The 24381-nt window shown below is 48.9% G+C and overlaps 2 protein-coding genes across 6 annotated transcripts in view; one reads left to right on the top strand and one right to left on the bottom strand.

Annotated features, from left to right (window-relative positions):
- Positions 1-626: 626 nt before the first annotated feature.
- KCTD21 (potassium channel tetramerization domain containing 21) lies at positions 627-19292 on the bottom strand. 4 transcript variants are annotated; one of them, XM_028517349.2, is made up of 2 exons: positions 19236-19292; positions 627-3606 (listed from the first exon to the last, which is right to left on the bottom strand). In XM_028517349.2, the coding sequence occupies exon 2, from the start codon at positions 3574-3576 to the stop codon at positions 2794-2796; it is 783 nt and encodes a 260-aa protein (XP_028373150.1). In that variant the 5' UTR covers positions 3577-3606; positions 19236-19292; the 3' UTR covers positions 627-2793. The 4 variants fall into 4 exon arrangements, with proteins under 4 accessions (XP_028373150.1, XP_035884648.1, XP_035884650.1 ...); XM_036028755.1 differs by lacking the exon at positions 19236-19292 and adding an exon at positions 18148-19229; XM_036028757.1 differs by lacking the exon at positions 19236-19292 and adding an exon at positions 18988-19229.
- Positions 19293-19391: 99 nt separating this feature from the next.
- The window catches only part of USP35 (ubiquitin specific peptidase 35), a 31085-nt gene continuing 26095 nt past the window's right edge, over positions 19392-24381 (top strand). Inside the window, exon 1 of one of the 2 annotated variants that reach the window (XM_036028752.1) lies at positions 19392-19844. The gene's annotated coding sequence lies outside the window, so the exon portion shown is untranslated. The other variant, XM_036028753.1, reaches the window with a different exon arrangement.

The following is a 24381-nucleotide window of genomic DNA, read 5'->3' as shown; positions in this document are numbered from 1 at the left end:
CATCCATTCATCCCTCAGAGAATTAACCTTTCCCCAAGTTCCCACAGCACACTGTGTAAACCTCTAGGTTTTTTATTTGTGGCAGTTTCCATCCTCAGGGCTCACACATTGCATACCCCAGAAGGGCTTGTTAAAGTGGTAACCCCTGCCCAAAAGTCCATCGTAACTACCTCCTGAAAGAGCAAGCATATACAGAGCTCCTGTGTGTCAGCCTAGTTAAGAATTTTCACATGCAGCCCTGGTTGGTGTGGCTCAGTGGATTGAGCGCCGACCTGTGAACCAAAGGGTCACTGGTTCGATTCCCAGTCAGGGCACATGCCTGCGTTTCCAGCCAGGTCCCGAGTAGGGAGTGTGAGAGAGGCAACCATACACTGATGTTTCTCTCCCTCTCTTTCTCCCTCCCTTCCACTGTCTAAAAATTAATAAATAAATCTTAAACAAATTTTTTCTTCACATGCATTTCATTTAAGTTGTGTAAACCTGGGAGGTGTGGTCATTATCTGATGAGGAAACAAATCAGAAAGGACCAGTGACTTGTCTAAGGTTACATAGCTGTGATGAAGCCAGAATTCAAACCCAGGTGTCCAAGGCCAGGGTTTTTTGTCTTATAAGCAGACACAAAATAGTAACAACTATTCGTCATTTACATGGTATTGTCACATACATTATTTCATTTGATCCTCACAACAGCCCTGTGAGGTAGGTAGGGTTATGTATTACTGTTATGCACGTTTCACAGATGAAGAAACAGAAGTGGCTCAGTGAAGTGAGTGACTTGCATAAAGTCACACAGCACATTAGTAGCTTCACAGGTTCTGTACTTTCTCTAAAGTCAAGCTGCTTGAATTAAGAAGCACCAAAAGGATGGGAGAAAAAGAATTGTTGAGGAGAGGAGAAAAGGGCAGTGGTAATTTATGAGATTCTTCCTTAAACTGTTTTGTTGTGGTCATAGCTTCTATTTGAGTACCACTGGCCTGGTGGCCTGGGGCAGCTGTCACTCTTGGGTCCCACTGTAGGAGGAAAAGGCCTGTATTCCAAGGGATGCGGCCTTGCCCACAGCCCAGTGTACCAGCTCCCCGCTCACAGAGCAGAGCTCTGGGAAGACCCTTCCTCAGCCTGTCCCTCTTGGGCACCTGTGCCAGCAGGCTTTCCTGCCTTTGTCTGAGGGCTCCTACCCGGTGGGAAGGACTATGGGACTCCCAAGGCCATACTCACTCTAGGGATGAATCATAATGTGCAGTTTGGAAGCCTGCACTGCTCATCACCCCCTGGGGAGCAGTGGCTTGGGGTGTCTTGCCCTAGATCTCACGCGAAGGAGGTCCATGGTTTGGTTATGACCAGGAACAGTACTATGGGAGAAGGCCACCGCATTCAGAACAGTGTCTCAGGGGCTGGACACTCAGTCCAAGGGCAGCGTTATGGCTCAGACCACACAGGCTCCTAGCTGCACACTGCTTCCCGAGGCCCTGGGCTGGCAGCACTTCCTCGGGGCAGGACATCTCCATCCTCCAACAGAAGATGGGCTCAGGGTATCTGGAGTTGTGGCTGGTGAGAAAGGTGGGTAGATGGGGGTCACAGGGGAGGCAAAGTCCTAACAGAATAGAGCTGACTTACAGGGGATAGAAGAGGGCCCACCCTGGTTCTGAAGACAGAGCCCTAAGGGGAATCCTAGTAGTATTTTCAGAACAAGTGTCTCTCAAGGTGATTATTTTGAAAGAGAAATACACGTTTGGGTGAAATACAGAGTTTGGCTTGCTATAAGAACTTTCTAACAGCCAGTACCAGCCAACCATGGCAAGGGCTGCTTCAGGGCTGATGCCCTTCCCATCACCGGAGGTATGCCAAGCAGAGAGAGGTGACAGCCTGGAGGTGCTGGGGAGAGAAACTCATCCCCAAGTGTGCTGGGGTGTGCTGGGATGAGGGAGGACTAAGCAGCTGTTGAATTACTTTTCAACCCGGAGAGTCCATAATATATTTGTTTAAAATGACTTGTTTCAATGGTACCTTAATTCTTGGGGAAAGGATTATAAAAGTCAGGCCCAGTATGAGGTGCCTTTCATTGCACTGACTCCAGATTTTCAAGCTTTCACAGGGACAGCAGCCCATTTCTGAAGCCAAAAATCCCCAAATGCTTAGAGTTGACCCAGTCAAAAGGGACATCCCCATCTTCTGACCCCTGCTTGGACACTTACTCCTGTAGACCATGCCACAGCTTGGCTCCCCCAGCAGGGGCCGAGACAGCTTTGAGAACATAATGTTTTTCGAAGGCAGTCAAACACGGCTGCCCTTGGGCAAACAAGTCCAAGGTCTTGGCTGCATCCTCCGGACAGAGGAGCAGGGGTGATGAGGAGCATGGGTACTGTCCATCCTGGGAAACTGGAGGGAGCATCTTGTTCTCACCTCATCCCCTCCATCAGGGGCTCTCATTCAGATGGGTAGGTGAGGCGCTGCCCAGTGGTAGAGAGAGAGCTGGAGTCTGTGACAGAAGTGCTGCTCCTCTGTCTAGCCAGAAAGCCCCCTGGTGGCCTCCTTTAGGACGCATGGGCAGACTCTCCACCTCTCGTAACAGACTGCCCATCTCCAGCTCAAAATGGCAAGAAAAAAAGGAGGATCTGTTGAGGACACATGGATTCCTACAGGTGGACTGCATCATGGGGGTAATCAAGTCCTGCTACGCGATTAACACAAGATTAGTCGAGTGCCCTGCCTCACACCACTGCTGAGACACTCTCTAAGATCTTGGCTGGTGTGGAGCTTCTTGGGAGCCTCCCTCCAATGTGGCTTGAGGTCCTTTTACCTGTATCGTATTAATCGAATAATTTTATTGTTCATGAAATCCAGAGCATGTGGGTGAGAAGAATCGATGCAGAAGCCATCACTTAGAGCAATTTTCAGCACCTCCTCCACGAAGACCTGGAAGCTGTTGATCTGCTTGTTGGCTGGTACCACCCAGAGTCTCTTGAGGTTCTGCTTGGTGTACTCCTCCTCTGGGAGGCCCTCCACATTGGCTACCCAGTCCAGAGTCAGGTGGTTGGGGTCCTGCAAGTGGCTGGTGATGGAGGAGAGGTTGCCATTGGAGCAGTAGAAGAGCTTGGAGCCAAGGAGCTTGAGGAAGAGGCAGGAGGTGCTGAAGATGTTGGCGTTGAAGACCTCCATGCTGGAGGAGGAGAGGCTGTAGATCTGGGGTGCCTCACGCACGGTGAAGTGGACCGTCTGCACACGCTGGTTCAGCGTGATGTTGAGCATGGCATTCTTCTCCGCCTTAGAGAGCTCCACCTCCTTCTCCTGCAGTGCCTCGATCAGGGGCTGCACCTGGTAGAAGTCAGCCTCCCTGCGGAGCAGGCCCATCTCCTGGAAGTCCTCAGGTAAGTCCAGGTGAGAGGTCCGTAGAAAATTGAGGATGTAGCGGAACACTTTGCCATCCCGGTCAATGAAGCAGTTGCCCTGGCTGTCCCTCTTGGTGGGCATCTTCCCACTGAACATGGCACCTAGCATGGAGTCGGGGAAGCTGGTCAAAGTTGCTAATGAGGTCGTGTAGAGCTTCCCCCCAACATTTAGTGTGATGGGGTCGGACATGGCAGGAGGCTGGGGTGCTGGGAAGTAGTCCTAGAGAAGGAAAGTTAGAAATGACCATTACTCAACCATAGCTGGTGTCTTAGTCTGTTGGAGCTGCTACAGCAGAATACCACAGACTGGATGTCTTAATAACACTTGTTTCTCACAGTTCTGGAGACTGGATGTCAAAGATCAAGTTGTGGGCATGACAGAGGCTGTCTTCCTTCTGCATCCTCATGTGGTAGAAGGGGCAGGAGAGCTCTCAGGGGTCTCTCTTATAAGGGTACTAATCCTATTCTCTACTCTCAGGACCTACTCACCTTCCAAAGGTCCTATTTCTTCATACTATCACATTGGAGATTAGGATTTCAATATGACTTTTTTGGGACATAGACATTCAGTCCATAACATCTGGGTAGGCACAGTTCTCAACTCCTTATTGTAGATCAAGCTTATAGTCTTTGAGGTTGAAATAATACTTAATGAACAAATGGATGGGTTATAACTGCCACACTGTTGAAAACATATTATGTTCTCTAAGGAGTTAAAAAAAAGGCACATAATTGGCCAAAAAGGCACAATTACAACTAAACTACGGAACCACCACCATTCAGAACCACAGGAAATCTGGCTGAATGGAAGTCCTACAACTAGGGAATTAAAGCAGCAGCCACATTGAGACTAGTAGAAGGGGCAGAGGTGTGGAATGGGTTGGTTCCACACCCAGGTATGGCAGATAAAAATTGGGGGGGATATCTTGGCTGCAGAGGTCACCCCTGAGGAGCCAGGGGCCCCACCCCACACCAGGCCCCCCAGCACAGGGTTCCAGTGCCAGAAAGAGAAGTCCCAGTAACTTCTGGCTCTAAAACCCAGCAAGGATTGAGGCTGAGGGAGATGGAGGAATTCTGGAGCCCCTGGAAGTTCCTTTTAAAGGAAGACCCTTTTAAAGGGCCTGTACACAAACTTACTCAGATTCACTCCCTCTGAGCTCCAGCACTGGTGCAGCAGCTTGAGGGGCACCAGAAACATAAGGGGAAAAACTCTATTGTCCTGTATCAGGGTGAGAGCTGGGCATTGGGAGGAAGATTTCTCCCAGACAGACGTGCTGGCAGAGGCCACTGTTCTTTTGATGAGCCCTCCACCTACAAAGCCCGCATATAGGTGCCATATATGAGTCTCCCTCAATCAGCTCACACCATTTGCCCTGCCCTGGTGATTCCCTGAGGCCCTGCCCCATGCAACCTTTGGGCCCACCCAAGCTATTTCCAGTGGCTTTTCCATACCATATCCCATCTTCTTTTATCCTTCAGATTTTCCTAACATCTCTCAAACAAGCAGTTTCTGTTCTCAGCAAGACACGTACCTCTTGCTAAGTGGCCCCAAGCCTGCACTAGCAGCAACCAGCCTTGGTTCACACCTTGGCCTTGCCTGGGCACCTGCAAGCCCAGCACAGGTAGCAGCCATCTGCAGATCACTTTGTAGCTCATGGTGGGTGGCAGCAAACAGGACACAGGCAGTGGCTGACTTTGGCCTGCACCTCCCAGGAGGCCCCAGAGCCAGCACACCCAGTGGACAGCGTCATATCATGGTGAAGCACCACCACCCAACCACCTCCACAAGCGACACTCTCGAGGAGTGGATTCAGTGGGCACCAGAGCACCACTGCAGTAAGTCCTGCTCTGTGGGGTGGGCCTAAGCACAGCTGATCCTCCACAGTGGTTGGAGGTCGGTGTTTGCAGCCAGTTCTTGCAGCTGATCAGCCTGCGGGTAAATCCCTCCCACTGAAGTGCCAACAGCAATCCAGGCTCCACAAGAGGAGGCTACAGGAAGCCCACATGGGGACACACCTTGAATGCCCGGCTTATGTGACTGGGGAGGCTGTGCCTCCAGACCCTACAAAACACCTACTACATTAGACCTCTCCCCCAAGCCTGGGGGATGTAGCAGCTCTACCTAATACACAGAAACAAACACAAGGAGCCTGCCAAAGTGAGGAGACAAAGAAATATGTCTCAAATGAAAAAAGAACAAAACTCCAGAAAAAGAACTAGACAAAATGAAGACAGGCAATCTATTAGATGCAGAGTTCAAAACACTGGTTATAAGGATGCTCAATGAACTTGGGGGAAGAGGAGATGAACTTAGTGAGAACTTCAACAAAGAGGAAACATAAAAGCAGAGATAGAAAACATTAGAAAAAGCCCGTCAGAAACAAGTACATTAACTGAAATGGAGAATATACTATAGGGAATTAACAGTGGAGCAGATGAAGCTGATGATCAAATCAGAGGTTTGGAAGATAAGGAAGCAAAAAACACCCAATTAGAACAGCAAATAGAGAAAAGATTGAAAAAAAATGAGGACAGTGTAAAGAGCCTCTGGGACAACTTACCGACATTCACATCATGGGGCGCTGGAAGGAGAAGAGAGAGAACAAGAAATCGAAAACCTATTTGAAACAATAATGGCAGAAAACTTCCCTAACTTGGTGAAGGAAACAGACATACAAGTCCAGGAAGTGCAGGGAGTACCAAACAAGTGAATCCAAAGAGGCCCACACCAAGATACATCATAACTACAATGCAAAAGCTTAAAGACAGAATCTTAAGAGTAGCAAGAGAAAAGCAGTAACCTACAAAGGAGCTCCCATAACACTGTCAGCTAATTTCTCAACAGAAACTTTTCAGGTCAGAAGGGATTTGAAGAAATATTCAAAATGATGAAAAGCGAGGACCTACAATCTACATTACTCACCCAGATAAGCTATCATTTAGAATCGAAGGACAGATAAAGAGCTTCCCAAATAAGAAAAAGCGAAAGGAGTTCATCACCACAAAACCAGTATTATGTGAAATGTTAAAGGCTCTTTTAGAAGAAGAGGAAGAGGAAGATGAAAACTTGTATAAACAATAAAATATCAATAAATACATGTCTATCAACAGTTGAATCTAAAAAGCAAAATAAATCAACAAGCAGAACAGAAACAGACCCATAAACCCAGAGAACATTTTAATGGTTGCCAGATGGGAGGGGGGTTGGAGTCATGGGTGAAAAGGGTGAGGGGAGGAAGAAGTACAAACTGGTAGTTACAGAATAGTTATGGGGACGCAAAGTAATATTCGAATAACTATGTATGTTGTCAGATGGGTGTGAGATTTATCAGTATGATCACTTAGTAAATTATGTAATGTTTAATCCCTGGGGTATACACTTGAAACTAACATAACAATGCATATCAAGTATAATTGAAAAATTAAAAAATGGTTTAAATAAAGAAAAAATGAATCCTGGGTCCCACCTTCCAGCAGTTGTTTTAATTGGTCAGGAATGTTACTCAGCATTAGTATTTTAAAAAGTGCCCTCAGTAATTCTAAATGTTAAGACAGAGAACCACTGGTCTAAGGAAAGAGCGAAACCATGCCTGAACTGAACGCTACGCACCCACTCTTACGTTTGCACACACAACACTCACATATCTTTTGTCACAGACAATACCCCCATCCATCTTCTGAAGATGAGAAAAACTGTGCCTGGATTTATTCCCCACACTCAGCGAGGTGAAGGGGCATACCAGGATTCAAACCCAGGTCCCTTTATATGAGACAGAAAACTGTGTAAATGCTTACTAGCCAAAGACTGGTACACTCTTAAGTACCTAACAGATGCTATGAGATTTGTACTCCAGGCCTAGTGCTTCTTTGCTGTAGCAATGTTGCCTCCTTGCTTAATTCTTTTTCTATCTCAAAAAAAATTGACAACAAATGGCTGTGGCTAGTGCCATTTCCATCTATCTACCAGGCCCACAATGGTTAGCCCTTTGGACTCTATATGACACCGTTTTCTGGACTCTTATCTTCCTGTAACAGCCTGCCTTCCTGTAACAGCCAAGAAGATGCTCTTGGCTCCTGGTTGCCTGTCCTTTCCTGTCACAGTGGCACCCCAGCGTCCTCTGAAGCTTTCTTGGAGGTCAGTGCAAATGTGCAGTCTGCCACTGAGCACCCTTCCTGAGGGCTCTCACAGAGCCTCCCTGGCCCACTAATCTCACAGCCTTTAGCATCTCCTTCAGCTTGAACTCTTGCATTCTATACTTTAAGATTTTAGAAAGCAGGGGATGCACCATCTCTGCTTCCAACACGATACTTTCCCAAGAGCCAATCTATGGGACAGATTCAGCAGTCTTTTCCAGATGCTGGGTGTGGGTGGTACAGAGAGGAACTGACCCCAGTGCTGACCTTGAGAAGAGCCCAGGCTGGTGGGACAGGCTGAGATAAGAGGCAGTGAGGGTGCAGTGACAGGGGAGATGCACCAGGCGCTGTGGGAGTAGGTCAGGAACGAATCCTTGGCATGCTCACTATCCAGAGAGGAAAACAGAGGTTGGGGGTGTGGGGGCTTCTGCAAGGGTGGCAAGTATGCCCGAGTGCTCCTGACCACAAGTCTGCCTTCTGAGTAGGCTGCACTGAGACCTCGTTATTCCAGGAGATAGAGACCCCCCCCTCCAGTACTGAGGTGATGCTTGGCTGCCCTACCCAGCCATCTGGGGAGGGGGTCGGGTCCCCTCATGATTGCATCCCTGTCTAATGGGGCATTTTGATACAGCAGAAGGGACTTAACCATCTGGAGTGTCTGCAGAGAAACAAGCTGATGATGCAGTTGTAAAAGCAGCAGCAGCCTGAAGCAGATGGGCTGCGAGACAGTGGGGAGAGCTTACAGAGAGGTGGGGTGAGAAGGGACAGCTGCTGTGTGCGGACCTGCAGCTGGGGAAAATGCTTCATCTCGGGCCAGAGTCTGGCCAATTCTTTCCAGAGCGCCCAGGCAGAGTCCTGGAACAGGCCATCCCCTTCCTCATTCCAGAACCTCCTTTTCTTTCCAGATAGTAATTTGCATATTCTAGTTTTCACTCTCTCTCTCCTTAAGACCCAGGTCCTGTGCAGTGGCTCAGCTCCATGGAAAGAACAGGCTCAGGCGTCAGAGGCTGGGTTGCTTTTCCTGACAGTTCTGTGGCCCACACCCCCCCACCTCTGTGCATTAGTGTGAAAAAGCCCAGAGCACTGGGGGTGGAGGAGACAGTTAAGAGCCACAGGACATACCCCAGGGCCCTTGGGTAGGCACCTGAACTACTATTCCTCCTGCAAAAGCAGCAGAGCACATGGGTTAAGGTTCTTTTTTTACACGTGGGTATCCAATGATCTGCATCTTGAAGAGGCAGGGAAGGAGGGTCACATGCAAAGCAGATCATGACGTGATGCAATGGTGGGCAGTGCTGGAGAGGATGGTTCAGGGGGCCCGGAAGCCCCAGGGGGAGAGCTATTAACCCACTGGAGGTTGGAGGACAGCTTACGGACAGGCTGCCTCCCTCACCCCCGCACTCTGGCTCTGGTCATCTGTCTGGGGAGAGCAGCACAGAGAGCTGCACAGCCAGTGGACTGGGGCGGAGGCTGGCTGGAAGGCAGGTTCCCTACTTTGCTCTCTGGTGTTCTCTCTGTACCCAAGAGTCACAGAGCCCCGTCATGCAAGCCCCTATTTTCTGGTGGCAGCACCAGGGTGTCCACCATCATAAGTGCTCAGGCCCCATGTGAAAGGCACAGTGACACAAGGGGGCAGGAACTGGCATCTCTGGGGGGCTAGGAAGCACCGTGAGTATGGCAGAGGGTTTGTGGTCAGGTGAGGATGAACTAGCCTCACTGAGCTCCAGCCCCAGTGTGTACCCAGTGGCCTCCTGGACATCTCCACCTGGACATCCTATACTTACCAGAAGCCTAACACAGAATTCCTTCCCCAAACCTGCCATGAACCCTTCCTAGCCACTCAGCTGCCTGAGCCCAAGACCTGGGGAGCAGTTCTGACTTCTCATCCCTAAAATTTTTCTCAATGTTGTCTCCTTGAACCCATCCCTCTAGCTGCTCCTGGAGGCTCAGGCCTCACCTGCACTCCCCTCACATCCCCACTTGGATCCCTGCCTTCTTTCTGTCCACCTTCCATTTCAGTCTGCAGACTGACCTTCCTGAAGCACTGCCACCTGTCCAAACTGCCTTGCTCTTCCCATCTCACCGCTAACCTGCCCCCCCCCCCCCGCTGTGCTCTGCCACTCAGGGAGCCACAGTGCACACCCTCACACTGTCCCCTGCCTTGCCTTTGCTCTCCTTACACCACTCTTCTCCACTTTCTTTGCTGTGAACCTTCAAGGTTCTGCCTATGATTCGCCGCCTCTCTGTAAGGCTGTCCCCTAATCTCCAGTGGGTTAATAGCTCTCCTCCTGGGGCTTCCGGGCCCCCTGAACCGTCCTCTCCAGCAATGCCCACCATTGCATCACGTCATGATCTGCTTGGCACAGGACCCTCCTTCCCGGCCTCTTCACGATGCAGCTCACTGGACAGCCACACGTGAAAAAGAATCTTGCACCATATACAAACAACTCAAAATAGGCAATGGACCTAAATGTAAATCTTTTTAAAACTATGAAATGTCTAGGAGAAAATCTTTGTGATTTTAGGTTAGGCAAAGATTCTTGGGTAGGACCCAAAAGGCACAAACCATTAAAAAATTGACAAACTGGACTTCATCCAAATGAAAACCTCTTCAAAAGACACTGTTAAGAAAGTAAAAATTAGACAAAGACTGGGATAAAATACTTGGCAAAACACATATCTGATAAAGGGGTTTTAACCAGAATATATAAAGAACTCTCAAAACTCAGTAAGAAGAAAACAGACAATGCTCTAAAAAAAATGGGTAAAACATCTGAACAAACACTTCACCAAAGAAGATATATACAGATGATAAATACATGAAAAGATGCTCACCATCACTGGTCACCAGGGACATGAAACCACAGATACTGCTACCTTCCTATTTAAAGTGACAAATAAAAAACCCGACAGTACCAAATGCTGGCGAGTACACAGAGCAACGGAAACCCTGACACCGCTGGTGAGGATGCCCAGTGGTGTAACCACTGTGGGAAACAGTTTTGCATAGAGCTTCCACATGATGTAAGTCAGTACTTATATGCACTATTTGGTTGATTACATGTTGATTTCTTTTTTGCGGTTAGCTACGCTGACCCTGTTGGGGTAGGGTCAAGCTCCTCTGGTTACAGCTGCATCTGCAAAATACTGTGCTACATTTTAACATTGGACAAGAATAGAGTTTAGTAGGAACTGCCCAGACCTCGATACCCTTGCCCTATCTAACAGCATGAGGGAATATTTTGGAGTGACAGAAATCATCTATATTTTGATGTGGTGGTGGCCAAATGACTAGATTATAAAAATTCACACAACTGTATACCTAAAAAGGGTGATATTTACTGTATATAAATTATGCCTTAATAAAAAAATAATGTTATGATTGTGTCACAAAACCCATACAGTGGGTTATGACCAGTTATGTGTATATATTGTCATGAAACTTGTTTTAGTTGTGCGTGTGTGTATGAACTGGACTGTGATATACAGTGTATCTGCATACTTTGGGTTGTGATAAAAATTGTTGTTGAAAACCATTGCCTAGTTTGTGATCTCCTTGAGAGCAATGGCACGTTTCCCATGTCTGCACGCTCTCTGCCTAGCACCCAGCAGGTGCTGGCAGCACTGCGGTGATGGGGGGTGAGGGGCGGGCAGCAGGGAGGCTCTGAGAGGGGAGGGATGCACATTTACTGAGGGTTTTACTACATCCAAGGTCTTTACACTCATCAGCCCTTTTAATTCTTACAGCAGTCCGACAACATAGGCATCATTCTCCCTGTTGGCAGATAGGAAACCGAGACTCAGAGAGACTGGTGACTTGCTCAGGACACACAGTTCTCTTCCCCCTGCACAGGCCCCTAAGTTGTAATGGCAACAAACGTCTGTAACAGTTTTAATCAGTGTGAGAGTCCCTGAAGCAGCCTTTTAAAACGCTGCTCTGCAGCCACTACCTGCTGAGCGCACACCTCCTGTTTTTACAGTGTCAGGAGCCTCATGTAACACTTGGTAGCATTTTATTTAATAAAAATATATAGAAAAGTACAGAGAATGATACTTTGGTGCTATATGCACTCCCTCATCTGATGTCTTCACAAGCACCCTGTGAGACACATACCGTCTCATTTCCATTTTAAGATGAGGAAACCGAGGCTCGGAAAGGTTCAGTCACTGGAGGAGCTGGGATCTGACTCCGGTCTGTGTGCATCCAGCACCTCTGGTCATTTCCCCTTCCCACCATGGGCTCCCAGTGTGAGTGAGAGATGCATACTCCCTCACTCTCTGTCCAGGCCAGACTGGGGCAGCTGGTCTGCTGCCAGCCAGCGGCTGTGCCCACTCACATCTGAGGACATGGGAATGGGACCCCAGGACGGCCCAGAGCCCCTCCATAGCTGACACGGGACAAGTGAGAATCGAAACTCTTCCATAGCAAAGGTGACTCATGAGGTCTAAGGACAAAGCAGCAAAACACGGAAAGTCAGGTTTTAAAAGCCAGATTAGAAAAGGTGCACGGAAATGCAAACCAAACCAGGAAGTGGGGGATCAAGGAATCCCACCACTGTGTGTGAATGAGTGTTTTTCCTGGGCGCCTTTCCAAATCTGCCTCTCAACTTGAACCAAGAAAAAGATCAGCCTCACCTCCCTCTCTGAGAAAAGCCACTGTGTCAAACCAGGAAATGGTGCCATGCTGATCCTCTAAGCAGGCAGGTAAGGCCAGCGGGAGTTGAGACCGGAACTCTCCCCTCCCTGAGTGGGTCTGTGGCCCACATGAGAGGGGGTCTTAAGGCCCAGCCTGGTGCCACTGGAAGGGCAATTCCAGTCTAGGGCCTGAAAATCACCTGGTTGCAACCCCTAATTGTGACACAAATAGAATTCTTTAAGAGGAGATGTCCTTTAAGGAAGGGGAACAAGACAACACTCTAGAGAGACTTACTTTAAAACTACGTCCTGGTACCCATGGGCCTCTCAGGCCTCGTGAGGGACACAGCTTATGCTTGAGGGGTACTTATCATGCACCACACCTGTATTAGATGCATTATACATATTGACTCACTTAAACCCTAAATGAGGAGAGTATTACCTCTATTCCACAAATGGGAACCTGAGGCTCAGAGGAGTAACTTGCCCAAAGCAGGGGCAGAGCCTGGACTCGAGCCTAGGCCTGACGGCAGAGTCTGTGCTGTGAGTGACAACACTCCTGTTTGGGTATTCCGCGGCTGAGGCCCTCGCAGACGTCTGTCACTTGTGCCCTTACTCCCTCTTACCAGGTGCCCTCACACCTACCACCTCAATTTGGTTCTGACCTACAAAAAGACCAGGGCACAGAGAATCGACATTTCCTGAACACCTAGGACGTGGCCCCGAGCTATGGAAGGCATTTTCCTATAGGTTACTTCATTAAAATACCACACAGATGCTGTGAGGTAGGTACGATTATCACCCCAAATTTTTAGGATTATAAAACCGAAGCAGAGTAGTGAAGGCAGCAGCTTAAGACCACAGTTCGAGGCAGCAGGGTTAGAATTCCCGGCGAGGCGTTTCTCCAAAGCCTGTGCTGCCTCTAGTAACCCAGGCTGTGACATTTTATTAGGAAGCACAAATAGGATTTGAACAGATAGCTGTGATTCTTCTGAGAGTTGTTCTTAAAGTTGTTCTAAAATTAATTATGGTTATTATGCTATCCGAATCCACATCCCAATAGTATTTAAGCCTACACCTTTATAGTCAATTAATATTTGACAGAGGGAGCAAGCACATGCAATGGGCTAAAGATAGTTTATTCATAAATGGTGTTGGGAAAATCGGGCAGATATGTGCAGAAAAATGAAGCTAGATCACCTTCTTATGCCACACACAAGAATACATTAAAAAATGGATTAAAGACTTAAATGTTAGATTCGAAACCATAAAATTCCTAGAAGAAAACATAGGCAGTGAAATCTTGAACAGTGCTCATAGCAATATTTTATCTGATGTATCTCCTTAGGCAAGGGAAACAAAAGAAAAAATAACAAATGGGACTACATCAAATGTACAAGTTTTGCACAGCAAAGGAAACCATCAACAATAAAAAGACAGCTCTGGCTCCTATGGCTCAGGGAATTGAGCACCGGCCTGCAAACCAAAGGGTTCGATTCCCAGTTAAGGCACATGCCTGGGTTACAGACCAGGTCCCCAGTAGGGGTGCTCGAGAGGGAACCACACATTGATGTTTTTCTTCTCTTTCTCCCTCCCCTTTCCCTCTGTCTAAAAATAAATAAAACCTTTTAAAAAACCATGATGAAATATCACCTCACACCTGTCAGAATGACCATCATCAATAAATCAACACATAAGCGCTGATGAGGATATGGAGAAAGGGGAACCCTTTTGCACTGTTGGTGGGAATGCAAATTAGTGCAGCCACTGTGGAAAGCAGTGCGGAGATCAATGAAAAAATGTAAAGTGGAACTGCCTTGTGACTCAGTGATTCTACTTCTGGCAATTTATCCTAAGGAACCTGAGACACTCATTTGAAAGAACATAAGGACCCCTGTGTTCATCTCAGCATTATTTACAATCACCACAGTTTGGAAGCAGCCCAAGTGTCCATTGGTAGGTAAGCGCATAAAACAACTATGGGACACTGACACAATGGAATATTACTGGGCCACAAAAAAGAAGAAACTTTTACCCTTTGTGACAGCATGGATGGACCTGGAGAACATTATGCTGAGTGAAATATGCCAGTTAGAGAAAGACAAGTACCATGTGACTTCACTCATATGTGGAATCTAATGAACAAACTGAACTAACAAGCAAAACAGGCAGACTCAGAGAGAGAGCAGGCTGACAGCTCTGGGGGAGGTGAGGGGGTGGAGGGATAGAACCAAAAGGAAAAAGGACCTATGGACATGGACGTGTGGGGACTGTGCTGGGGGTGGGGGGCACACTGTGGCTATAAGGGGGATAAATGGTAATGAAAAAAATACAATAAAAATAATTTAAAAAAAGGTTTTAAGAAGATTAAAATCTCAGTTTGGAAAAGTTGATGAGTGATAATCTGAAATAATATTTGAAAAAAGATAGTTATATTAGTAGAATATATTAAATTGAACTATAAAGCAAAGAGTGAAAAAGAGAAGGAATTTTTGTAGTGAATGTTGAAAAGACTTGTCAGCAATTACAAAACATGTGTCTGCACCACAGCTCTGGGACCCTGGCAAGACAGGCCACATCCTCTTCATTTCACAAATGCAGAGGATGAATCCCTGGCTCAGGGCATTGTGTGCATTCCTGACCTCTGAGAAGTTCTGGGTTTGGACAGTGCTCAGAGAACCAGTCCTTTGGAGGCAGCCTGGGGTGTCTTCTCCAATTTGAGTTTTGAGCAAGGGACTGAATCCAGCCACAGAGGCCCTAGCTAACAGCCTGTACACTCTTGGAGCCCTGGAAAAGGCATGGGCTCTTTCTGCACAATTCCCTACGTTACTGCTCGTGGAGCTTCCACAATGAAACTATTTTACGTGCCATATACTCCTTTTACACAGTCAGGACCAGCTGTGGTAACTACAATGAATCTATTAAGCAATTATCCATCATTTCTTGGCTGGGCTCTAAGAGTCTAGAAATGATACCCCGGTAAAAACGAGCACATATGACCCCAGGTCCTAGTTTCTAAATGTTATGTCCTACAAAAAAACAAACAAATCAGTGTTTCCTAAAAAAAAACAAACAAAAAAAACCTAACACAAAAGAACGGATGATTCCAGGACTTTGATAGGAAAAGTCAAGGTGAGCCTGGAATGTCTCCTTCCAGGTAGGAAAGAAGCAATAAAAGATTAATGAGGTCATGTCAAAAGAACATACAAGATCTTAAAAGTCCTTATCAAAACCAAAAAATTTTAGTAACTGTATGTGTTGATGGATGTTAGCTAATGTATTGTGGCAATAATTTCTCAAATTATACATATCAAATCATTATGTTGTACATCTAAAACTAATACAACGTTATATGTCAATTGTATCTCAATAAAAAAAGAATGCAAAAGAACATAGGAGCTGGCATGAAGGGATTCTCATTGGCCGAATTTGAGATAGTCTGAGTACCGAAAAGATCAATGATGATAATGGGTTGTAATACACTGACCTCTTAAAAAAATCAGGAGTCTGTTACTACAAAAAGAAAAAAAGAAGAAAAGCAGAGGGAGTGAGAAAGACACACAGACACACACACAGAGGAAAAGTTATTCCCTAACACAGAATACCAGCTAATAAATATAGTAAGAATGGCATAATTAGAAAATTACCATCTGTAATCCTCAGTGTTGCAATCCAGGCAAGGATCAGCAATGGATATGGAGTGAAAGGTTATTGTGAACACACAATTCCAAGTCTCAGAGACTCACTCCACAGATTACTTATTAATTACCAGGGGGAAACTTACCTTTCCATGGCGAGATCAGGCTGTCACGGCCTTAGCCAGTAAGTTTAGCATTCATGGGTAGTAGGACCTGATATCATATGCCCCAATGTGATGCAGTAAGAAGTACTGTATACATTATCAGAAAAATTTAATCATCGATAATATAATCAAACAAATTTAAACAGGTAGAAGGCCTCTATCTAGTTCAAATGAGTTGCTTAAAGGTATAACTAAATGCGATGCATGAATCTTGACAGCATCTGATTTAAAAAAATCTCCATAAGATTTTTGGCAGCTGGATAAATTTGAGTGTCAATGTTTATTAGATAATATTGACTTCTTGCTAATTTTCCTAGGTATGATAATGGTATTATGGTTATTGTAGAATATTGTAATTAGGAGATACCTGCTAAAGAACTTAGAAGTGTCCAGATGTCTGTAACTTTCAAACAGTTTAGCAAAAAAAAGTGTGTGTAAAAGCAAAATCAGCAAAGTGAGCTGGTACTTCTAGGTGAAAGGCTATTCTTTAAGCTTTTCTGTAGGCTTGAACATTCTAAAAATACCTTTATTTTGAAAGAAGGAGAAAGAAAAGAACACTTTCCCACAGATGTAAAGTTCCAGTCAGAGTGCCCAAGTCCAATGAACAGATTTATTACTATGACTAAGAAGCACTAAAAATCTCCACATGTCGCTGTGCTTTGGAGGAGGAGGAAGCCAACAAGGACTAAGATGTAATAGCCCACAGTAGGGAGAGGTCACCTGACAGAGCCCCTCTGTCTACAGAAACCGCACCGCTAGGCCTGCCAGCCTCCCTGCGGGGATCCAGGCTGGGAGAAGATGGCTGTTCAGACCTTGTTTCTGCTGTTTCCTGAACCCAGAGCCTCTGCTTCTACAGAAGGGAAGAAACTCCCGTTAGGGCTTATAGAGAATGTCCACAGACAGGGACCACTTCTGGGCCTCACAAATGCTGTGGACGATCAGAAAAAACTGGATGGGCTTTGAGGCGGGGAGGCAAGGGCATGGGATTTGCCATTACCTGGGCCAGTGTTGGAATCAGGCTCTGCCACTTAACTAGCTTCGGGGGGACCAGTTCCTGGATGCATGGTGTCACCGTCATCATAACATAGCAGCAGTGATAATGATGGCTGACATTACTACTGTGCTAGGCACCTGCTGCATGTTGAGCTCAGCTACAGGTGGACCTTTTGTTGTGCTTCACAGTTGTTTTTTACAAATGGAAGGCAAGCCCTTCCACCTGCAAAAAAATCAATGACTTGCCTTATTGCAATACTCATTTATTGCGGTGGCCTGGAACTGAACCTGCAACATCTCTGAGGTATGCCTGTACTATTATTATCTCTACTTTCGTGCCAGGCCCTCTCTCACCTCTGCAATTTGGCACCTGCCATCCCCTCTGCCTGCACTGTAAAGGCAAGTCCCGTTCACCTGCCAGGCCCCTCAGCTCCAAGTCATTCCTTCTTTCTCTGCATCTGTAGAGTTTTATTCTCACCCCTTACCAAGTCCTGCTTTACTTAAGTAGATGGGTGCCACCCTGCTGGGGCTGGGATCTCCCCTCTCTGTACCCCCAGAGCAGGCAGGTAGGGGAAGGGAAAGAAAGTACTTCCCGTTTAGTCAGATCCATTTTCCTCACTCTAGAATGACAGTCATGTACCAAAAGGGAGATTTATCACTCTCTCCAGAATGTTTAAAACTTTCTATTTTGGAAATACTCTCTTGAATTTTCAATTTGGAATAGGTCCAGGCGGCCACATGGAAGTAAATCCAAAAGCTCCTTTGTGTGGGAGCTGGAGAGAACGTGGTTGGGTAAATTTCGAGGATGAAAATGCTCCGAGCGGGTAATGTGATGTGTCTCCCGCTATACCCGGTGAGGCTTTCCCACCCTGCTCAACCCACCAGCATACAGACTCTGGCTCACAGCCCTGGGGACTGCCTTTCACCTTTTATTCCTGGCCTCCCCACCCCCAACAGCTATAATTCTTGCCCTCTTTTGCCCAGTTCACATCTCCAAGCAACCCACAGACTGTTCCATTATCCCCACAACCCACACTGTACAGGGAAAGATTATTACCTAGACTCAGGTGACTCCTGGGCCCTGGAGTGAGCTGCCTAAGTAGTCCCCGAGCTAGGGAAAGGAGGTAGGCTGCTGGAGGAAAGCCATCTGACCTGGCAACCTGGCTTCCTCATTTGCACAGCACAATGTTCTCTCACCTGTTCCAGGATCCCAACAACAATTACCATCCCCCATCCTGTTCCAAAATTTTCCTTCATTCTCTCAGCACATTCTCAGGCTTCACCTTGTGATTTTCTTTTGGCACAAGCGCCCCATTCCAAACACTTTCCCTTATGTTAGGTTTTCCTGCTCCTAACAATGAGTTTGTAAACAAAGGGCTTTTAAATCCATCTCCCCATTTCATCCTCACAATAGCCATAGGAGGGCTGCCTTACAGGCTGGCTGGCTTTCAGAAGGGTTGAGGAAGCAGGTCCTGTCACACAACCTGCAAAAGGCAAGGCATCACAACTTTTTTTCCTTCCCTACCACCGACTCCAGACTAAACCTCTGCCTGTTCTCTGAAGTAAGGAGTCCTGGGTGGTTTGGGGCAAGTCACTTCACTTCTCTGAGCCTCAGGTTCCTCACGTGTAAAGAGATATGGTGACGCCTTTACAGGGTGTGGGGGTTGAATGAGATCATGTGTGTGACGCACTGAGTTCGAGGGCTGGGCTCTTTATTTCTAGTCACAAGAAAAGGAAGGCATTGTGTGCATTCACAGGTGTTGGCGCACTCGGGCAACCCCTTTCCCCAATTCGATCAGCTCAGTCGACACTGGGCTTTCCAGGGCTGGGAGGCGTCCTTTTCATTTTTCTCTCCGCTCCTTCTTCCCAAGTGCTTTTGGGACTATTCCACCCAACCCAACCCAAGCCTGCTTCATCGGCACTCCCAGCACGCACTCCCCAGCCCTGGAGTCCCCCTCTCTGACCTAACGCGTGTTCCCCTTCTCACCCGCCAAAAACTCCCAACAGTCTCAACCTCATTATGTCGGCTTTTCCTACCATCGCCATCCACTCGGGCTCCTTCCGAGATTCCACCAGCTCCGCCTCCTCTTCTCGATTAAGCGCCCCCCCCCGCCCCCCCCCCCCCCCCCGCAGCCACAGGAGTTACCATCCCCATTGCACAGATGAGAATGGCGAGGCTATGGTAGGCTAGATGACCTCACGTGATAGGACAGGTGCACGGGTGGGCCCGCGCCCCCCTCACCGGCTATACCTGAGCCTCGCGCCCCAGGCCGCGCGGCACCCACCTCCTCGCCCGCTCTCTGCAGCCTCCCCTCTGCGCCCGGCCGGAGCTGCTGCGAGAGAGGGGCGGAGGCCTGGAGTTCAGCCTAGGGGCGTGGCAGCCCAGTACCGCGCGCTGCGCTCCCGGATTTGTAGTTCTCTTTGGGCTCTTTGTAGTCGGGTGTGCCCGGCGCAAACTCCCTCTCCCAGGAGGCATTGCGGTGAGCGGTCCAGCTCCCCTCCCCGCCCCGCCCCTGCCGGCTCCCCGGCCGGCTAGCCTTAAAGGGGACGCGGCCTGAGTAGTGGTTCGCTGGGTGGCCCCGCTCGGGCTCCGCCCTGTTACCCGCATCTCACCCCTCCCCCCTGCTTCGTCCCGCAGCCCCATAGCCCCGCAGCCCCGCGGCTGCGCCTCTGAGTCGGGCTCCCTGGATTTAGACTTGTTGCAGATCGGGGTGGGAGGTTGGTCTTTGCAGTGGAAGCAGCATCCATGCCAACTGGGACCTGGTGGAGGGCGTCCTCACTCCGGGGGGAGCAGAGGATCCGCCCAGACCTAGCCTGGCCCAGGCCAGTCCTGCCCCACGTGAGCGCCCCGCCCAGGAGCCGGGTCTGAGGCAGGGTCCACTGGGGTCCCAGAGGTAAGGGGGTTGGGGGGCACTGGGGTGTGTGTGTGTGGGTTGAGGGCAGGGAGTGTCAGTACCCTGGCGGTTCGAGAGCCCGGGACACGAGCGTAGGGTTCTAAGGGGCTGAGGTCGAGAGTCAGGAGGTCTGGATGCATCCTGGGCCTCGCTGTGTGACCTTGGGTGAGTACCTGCCCCTCTCTGGGCCTCAGTCTCCTTCTTCATCCATTGGGTATGGAAGTGATGCCGCCTCTGTCCCCCTACCCCCGGGGCTGAGGGCACCAGCGCCCAGTACCACGAAGCTCGCCAGTCTTTGGTGGCGTCCGCAGCCCCAGCCTGGGATGGGAGCAGGTGCACTGGTGTAATTGGAGGGAGGGGTGGGGCCGAGCCAGGGCACAAACTGGGGGTCCGAATAGTCTGCCTCCGCTTTGAATGGGCTTCTGCTATCCTTAGCGTCCTGCCTGGGCTACCTGCCCTGTGAGAGCACAGCGAACTGGAGACCCTGATGTATCAGCCTGGTGCCCACCCTTCCAGAAAACCTGGAGGTGGGGACAAGGCCATCAGAGGTATGTGAAGGGTGGCCCCCAGCGGGGGTGGGTGAGTGTGGTGGGTTCCTAAAAAGGGAATATATGCTCCCACCCTCTTCATTTCTGTCCCCTTGCACCCCTTCAGTAAGAGAGCGTTTGCTTTTTTACCAATAAAACATCTTTTCACCCAGGAGATAGCTTAGTGGCCCAGATGAGGGTCTTCTTCCTAGGGCTGCCTTGGGTAGAAGTTGTTAAAAAATACACAGAGAGAGAAGCTGCTTCCCAGAGATGGAGTGGGGGCGGGGAGCAGGGTTGGAGGGACTTTTAGTTTTGGGAAGGGACCCTACCGGCCCCAGGGACTCAAAGGAGGGAAACTGGTCATGAGGGTTGACAGAGGAAATGAGCTGTTCAACCCGTAGGTGCTGAGCTGCGGTTTGGAGGGGCTGCTGTGCTCTGGGGTAAGGAGAGAGTGAGATCTTTGTGAAGCCCCCTCCCCTCTCTCATGAGACTCTGTGAGCTTTTGAGCTGAGGGTTAACCAGGAGTAATTTCTTTTTTTCTTTTTCTTTAGCTTTGGTCATTTAAGTCATTTCTAGATTGGTTAGAGCCTCACTCAGTGCAGTCCAGTGGCCTTTGGAAGGGCATCCTTGGCTGGTATTTAAGATTTTCAGACTTAATGTATATTTGAGACCAGACCTGGACAGGTGTGGGGCAGTGACTGGATCAAGGGTTGGGCCAGTCTCTAGGAGGCGCTCTTGTGGTCAGATGTTTAGTTTTATCTCATCTTGCTGTCATACGTCTCTCATTGGTCATTTGACACTCTTTCACTTCTGCGCCTGATCCTGTGCTGGGCATGGGGTGCAGGCAGTGGGGACTGGACCTACTTTTTACCAAAGGAGAGTCCAACCTGGTGGGACAGAGAGACATAGAATCTAGTGACACTGCTGAGGGATGAGAGAAGTGAGGAGGGCCTTGGGAAGCCAGGACTCAGAGTCTTGGACTGCAGGGGGACTAGGAAAGGCTTCCCAGAGGAGGGGGCATGTGACCTGGGCATTGAAGGGTGAGTTGGAATTTGCCAGGGGAGAACAGGGGAAGCCCTTTTTCAGCAGAGTGGGCATCACCAAAAGGTGGCCAGCAGGAAAAGCCCACTGCCTAAATTCCTGTAGATTAACCGCCAAACAGCCATTGTCAAGTTCATCTCCACCCCTGTCCCACATCAGCTGTGTATCACAGAAAGGGCTTGAACATCAGGCTCAGGAGTTTGGACCTTATCTTGAAGGTGCTGGGAGCCTTGAGAGTTCTGAGCATGGGCATAGTGGGAAGGAGCTTACCATCTAATGAGATTAATCTGACGACATTTGCAGGGTGTCTTGGAGAGATCAGGGAGCGATGAGGAAGCCTGAGTTGGGGCCCAGGGCGTGGGGGCAGGGCAGGACACTGTATACAAACACTCACAGGGTGCTTTGGGGATGATGGAGGTGGGTCAGGCTCCACCGTGCAGGCAGAGAGACCAGTCAGTGCTCAGCGAAATGCAGAGGGTCATCCAAGAGGGATGGATAAAGGGATCTGGTGCTCTCAGGGGAAGGACCGTGATTTTCCTATGTGCTTACCGTGTCCCCTGGGATGTGTTGGGTATTGCTGGGACTCTCAGGCTGCCATGCCAGCAGTGAGAGGTATAAGCCGAAGGCTTGGGGAGGAGCAGCAGCATTGGCTGGGAAAGGCCAAGGGGCAGACATGTGGTCATCTCCCATTTTGGGATTCAGAGTCTGGGACAGGTGAAAATGCACCAACCATGGTGACCACCGAGGAGGGGAGTGGCTGGACTAGATGTGAAGGCTGGACTTTTCTCCTGCAGAACTTATGCTTCTATTGGAGGATGGATTGAGGGAGGGAACGAGGAGATTGGTTGGGAGGATACTGCACTAGTCCAGGCAAAAAATAGAGAAGAGCTGATCTTGGGTGGGCCTGTGGTTCAGGGGTCATTGGAAACACAAATTAGCAGTGAAGGACTAATGGGTGAAATTCCTTGTAGAATCAGCAAGATCAGGACTGTGTCTCCTTGTCTCCTTCCCCAGCAGTGTCCATTTCACCCTCAGTGCCACCTTCATGGCCCCGATGTAGACTCATGACTGCCCCAGCCTTCATTTTTTTCATACCTTGTCCCAGCCCCATTAGTGGTAGATGGAGTGGTCCCCATTTTCCAGGTGAGAATGCTTAGGAGCCTGGCAGGGACTCACCAAGGTCATCTGAAGCAGAGAACTTGGGTCTCATGCTTTTAATGCAGGCTCTTCAGAGGGTGGTCACGGCCGCTGTTTGCTACTGTACTTGGCCTGGGGCAGCTGTCTCCTGGGTCACAGCCAGCGTCCACAGGCTGTCTCCTGGTCCAGCACCTGGAGGGGTAATCCAACCTCCCCCAAGGAACGCTGGTCCCCTGCTCTTTCCTCCTCCAGGGACGCTGACTGCAGGTTCTCACCCTCCCGACCATGTCCCTCTCCCTCTTTGAGTCTTGGCTTTCCCATTCATTCCACAGGGACAGCAGGCCTGGGCCTGCCTCCCTTCTGTGGCCTGTGATGGGGTCAGGTGAGGTCTGAGCCTCTAAAAACCCTTTTGCATGAATACTTTGAGGATATTAGCAATTGGGTGTGTTGGTGACCATGGTGACAGCAGACCTCAGACTGCCTTCCGTGAGAGTGGGGGCAGGTAGGTGGGGCTTGCCTGGAGTGGCCAGGCCGTGGACCACAAAGGGGCTGCAGGGCTGGCCTCGGAGATCAGAGCCCTCAGAGAGTGACTCCAGGGGCTGAACTCCCTGCTGTCAGGCACAAACCACCTTATGTGGTAGGTATCAGGTAGAACAATATGAAATTGCCAATAGCTGAGCCTTTACTTTCGTGTGGTTCAACCTGATGTCATTTATACTCATTTTAGAGAAGAGAAAAGAGGGTCATGATAGCACTTGCTCAGTGTCACACAATGAGTTGCAGGACTAGAATAAAATTTGCTTCAGGTCACACTGAAATGCAGAATTTGTCTTTCCTAATCTGACTTTCCACTTCCAGAGCCTTCTCTAGCCCCAGCACCCATTTCTGTCTGCCCCATGTCATCTTCCTCCCCCTGCAATCATCGATTAGTGTTTCTTCTTGGCTGCTTGAATACACATGGACCTTGGGGTTATTATGGTTTCTGTTCGAGACAACTGCGAAAAAGCCAGTTTCACAGTAAAGCAAGTTGTCATATTTTTGCTGGTGGAGGGTCTTGCCTTCAGTTTGTAAAATATGCATCATCTGTGAAGTGCAACAAAGCAAGATGCGATAAAATGGGTATGCCTGTGCCTGGATTACTAGGCGTGCTGGGTTGAAAGCCTATTACACACTAAATCCACTAGCCTGGAGGGCGGGGGTAGGGGGTTTGCGCAGCTGGTCTTCAACTGAGGTTGGTCACAGCTACTGCCTAGGAAAGAAAGGATCGGGGCTGAAGGGAGGCCAGTTTTTAAAGATACTTTCAAAGGCCTTTTGAGATTATGCCTTGCCTTTGCATTCTTTGTAACACCTCTGCCTCTACCATCAAAAGTCCCAGGGGGCCCTGGCTGGTGTGGCTCAGTGGATTGAGCACCAGCTTTCAAATGAAAGAGTCACCAGTTCAATTCCCAGTCAGGGCACATGCCTGGGTTGCAGGTCCCCAGTGGACCCCAGCAGTCCCCAGTAGGGGGTGAGCAAGAGGCAACTACACACTGATGTTTCTCTCCCTCTATCCTTCCCTTCCCCTCTCTCTAAAATAAAACATCTTTAAAAAAAGAAGTCCCAGTGGAGGGGCTTTGTTTCTGAAGTGAAGGGGACTGACTGTTTTGAGCACTTCCTTGTGCCCAGCAGCCTGGTAAGGACTTCACATTTGTCTTCACAACAACCCTGCAGGGTGGAAACAGACTCAGAGAGCATAAGTAACCTGGGCGGTGAGAGAGTGCATCCCAGGTGCATCTGAGGCAGCCGGGCCAGTGTTGGGGAGCCACTGGTCTGTACCCTACCTGCACCCACAG

Source organism: Phyllostomus discolor, chromosome 6 (assembly GCF_004126475.2).
Source record: "Phyllostomus discolor isolate MPI-MPIP mPhyDis1 chromosome 6, mPhyDis1.pri.v3, whole genome shotgun sequence".
Taxonomy (NCBI): Eukaryota; Metazoa; Chordata; class Mammalia; order Chiroptera; family Phyllostomidae; genus Phyllostomus; species Phyllostomus discolor.
Note: the sequence above shows the minus strand (reverse complement) of the source record. Positions and strands in the feature narration are given on the sequence as shown.

Coding starts and splice junctions, on each gene's coding strand:
- KCTD21 (XM_036028755.1), bottom strand. CDS start 18,207: ATGAAGGAAAATTTTGGAACAGGATGGGGGATGGTAATTGTTGTTGGG. Junction 3,607..18,147: donor TTGTTGGGATCCTGGAACAG/GTGAGAGAACAT, acceptor TTCCTTCTCTAG/GACTACTTCCCAGCACCCCA.